Genomic DNA, 3077 nt, shown 5'->3' on the forward strand with positions numbered 1-3077 from the left:
CGGTCAGGCCATCCTCTTTTGTTTTGCTAAGTCTTTAGATTCCGGTGTGTTTTACACTGGCAGCATGTCTCAAGGGGCCACATGTCTGGTGGCCACCTATGGGACCTGCTGGTCTAGAGTTCCCATGTGAGGCTGTGCAGGAAGGCACGCACGATTCTGGGTGGGCTGCATTCAGATTTTTTTTATTAAACACATTGAAAAGTTCAGGGTAATGCAACTAGGGCAGAGCATATGGCCCTGCAACACCTCCATCGCCTCGGTGGGGGCGTCAGGGCCTGGGTGGATGTGACAGATGTGAAGGGCAGAGGTGCACCTGTGGGCCTCCTGTCCTCCCCACAGTGATAAAAATCTGAGGAGCAGTCTTTGACCCAAATGCTGATACCTCTGATCAACCGTTCCAGGGGCTTAGGTATGGCAGGGACTTTTTAGGCCATCGAGTCCAGGCCCCCTTTCAGTGGCAGATGCCCAAGTCTGCAGGCACACCTCCAGTGAAAGCTCGGGCCAGGGCCACGCCTGGCAGTGCCTGTCAGGAACAAAGGGTGCAGCACCCTCCTCCCCGTTCCAATTGCGAGGCATAGGGACCGACAGTGCATTCTCGGTAAGTGACAGGGAGCAGGGCAGGGAGGGAAGAGGATGGTTAAATTCAGGGCTTCAGCTCACAAGAAGCCACAGAAAGATCTTGGTAACCAGGTTAGGATATGCAGGACCATGGCAGGACCCGGGGAGTGGGGAGAGGGATAAAGGCGCTGGGTACTACTTACTGCTTGACAGGGCAGAGGGAAGGCTGTGTGTTGGAAATGGGGCTTGTCTGCAAAAGGGTCCTTTGGGTGGAAATGACATCTTGCCCCATTAGCATATGATGCCAGAAGGCCGAGGAGAATTTGACCCCTGATTCTCGGGTTGTCCTCCTTCTCTCCAACCCCTGCCCACAGGATCAGTGAAGTGGAACCCAAATACTACGCAGATGGGGAAGATGCGTATGCCATGAAGCGGGATCTCACCCAGATGGCCGATGAGGTAAGTCTAAGGGGGCCAGGGCCACAGTCCCCACAGATAAAGAAGAGCAAGGTAAGTAGGGGAGCCCCTGCTGGAGGGAAGGTGAAGCTCCCAGGGGCCCTGAGACAGTAGGAGGCCTGTGATGGGCTAGAGACAAGATGGATCAGGTGCTAGCCATTGTGGCTACGTTGCTGGGAGTCCTGGTGCTCATCACCTCAGTTTCCCCAGCTGTCAGGTAGGGAGCTGGTCTTTGTCAGGGCTTTGAAGGAGGCCACAAGATTCCATTCTCAGGAAGAAGCCTGCGCCACTGTGAGGCGTGGTGTGAGAGGCAAGGGAGGGAGGCCCCTGGATGCACTGAGAATGAGGGCTCCAGGATAGCAGTGGGGGCCTGGGGACAGCCATGGCCGGCCCCAAGGCTCAGGGGTAAGACACAACAGGGCTGAGGAGAAAGTCAAGTCCTACAGCAGCCCAGATGAGGGAGGCATGAGCATACTCCCTTTACAGGAGAGAAAACAGCCCCAGGGAGAGCAAAGCCAGGATTCAACTCAATGCAGTCCTGTGTTTCCTCCCTGGCCCTGCTGCCTCTCATTTTCCCCTCTGCCCCCAGCAAGTGACAGACACAGGCTCCCTTGGGCAGCCAGAGAGGGCCTACATGGTCTGGATACTTAGGCCCTGTCATCTTCCTCCTGCTTCTCCCTGGGCTTCTGGTGGCAGCTGAGGCGGCACCTGGAGCTGAAGGAGAAGGGCAGGCACACAGTGCTGGGCGCCATCGAGAACAAGGCGGAGAACAAGGGCAACTCACTGCCCAGCTCAGGAGAGCCCGGTCGTGAGGAGAAGGGCCTGGCTGCCGAGGACAGCGGTGGTGACAGCAAGGACCTCAGCGAGGTCAGCGAGACCACAGAGAGCACCGATGTCAAGGACAGCTCAGAGGCCTCCGACTCAGCTTCCTAGAGCCTCCTCTCCCTGCCCTGGCCCTCCCATCCTCACCCGAGGTTATACAATAAACTTCACCCAGGGGGCGGTTTGTGTGTGCGAGTGTGCGCATTTGTGGGGGATTGCCTCTCTCAGGCCCCTCTGTGTCCCTGTGGGGCTGGACCTCATGACCCTTTGGCACAGCGCATCCTGGAAAGTCCGAGTAGCTTCGTGTGGGCTTTGGAGGTGGAACTCCCAAGTCTGATGGCTTTCAGCATCTTTGGGCGCTAGGGAGGGAGACCTTGGAGTTCTGGGAGCCACCCCCACCTTGGAGACAGATGATCTGCCTTCTGAGCCCTGCTCTTCACTGCCTTGCTGGGCTTTAGATGCCTAAGTCCAACTGCTCATCGGGCTTCTCCACTGATGTCCTATCTGGATAATGGCCCAACCAGCTACCCAGTTGCTGAAGTTCTGGCAACTGTTTTTGATTCCTCCGTCTCCTGCATCCGAAAGGTCAGTGGATCCTGTGTCCCTTGAATCTACTTCCTAACCTAAGCCTTAATTTAAAAATAATTAATAGACTTTATTTTTAGTAGTTTTAGGTTTACAGAACTGAGCAGATAGTGTGGCCTTTCCACACACCCCATCTAAACCCTGTTTCCCCTATTAACATTTAGTATTGTGTTACATTTGTTACAATTGAATTGATAAGCCAATATTGATACATTATTAACTATAGTCCAGGGTTTACATTTCCCTCTATGGATTTTGACAAATGCATACTGTCATTTCATGCAGAATATAAGCCTTCTATTTTTCACAGCTTCACTATAACCCCCAAATTTGTTCCTGTGCCCTTTTTTCTGGCTGCAGCGCCATCACTTGCTGCTCCTAGCCCCAGAGCAGGCTGTCTGGGCTGCCCACCTCCTAGGGAAGCTCAGCACTCCTGAGCTGTCACTACCTTATGGCCCTGTTACTGCAGATGGCACGCTGTTCCCCCGTCTGGCTGAATTTTTCGCCATTGGGCTAGAGCTCGCTTCTCATTGGCTGGCGCCCGACACGTGATCAGCAGGCAGCCGGGGTAGCTGAAGCTAGGGGGCGGGGGTAAGGTCTGAGGGTTGCGTCTGCGCACTGCCGCTCGCTCGCTGGTTCAGGCGGCGCTTTGTTCT

At 54.9% G+C, this 3077-nt stretch overlaps 2 protein-coding genes across 2 annotated transcripts in view; both read left to right on the top strand.

Moving 5' to 3' along the window:
- NAA10 (N(alpha)-acetyltransferase 10, NatA catalytic subunit) overlaps positions 1-2018 on the top strand; it is a 5518-nt gene extending 3500 nt beyond the window's left edge. Inside the window, exons 7-8 of the mRNA XM_006766924.2 lie at positions 933-1017; positions 1711-2018. Of these exons, the coding sequence (XP_006766987.1) occupies positions 933-1017; positions 1711-1947 (322 nt within the window). The 3' untranslated portion in view covers positions 1948-2018. The remainder of the gene's footprint in view (positions 1-932; positions 1018-1710) is intronic.
- A 313-nt stretch (positions 2019-2331) lies between these two features.
- Positions 2332-3077, top strand: part of ARHGAP4 (Rho GTPase activating protein 4) — a 26403-nt gene continuing 25657 nt past the window's right edge. Inside the window, exon 1 of the mRNA XM_015566028.1 lies at positions 2332-2421. Within this exon, the coding sequence (XP_015421514.1) occupies positions 2332-2421 (90 nt within the window). The remainder of the gene's footprint in view (positions 2422-3077) is intronic.

The sequence above is a fragment of the Myotis davidii genome, unplaced genomic scaffold (genome assembly GCF_000327345.1).
Source record: "Myotis davidii unplaced genomic scaffold, ASM32734v1 scaffold462, whole genome shotgun sequence".
In the NCBI taxonomy this organism is placed as follows: domain Eukaryota; kingdom Metazoa; phylum Chordata; class Mammalia; order Chiroptera; family Vespertilionidae; genus Myotis; species Myotis davidii.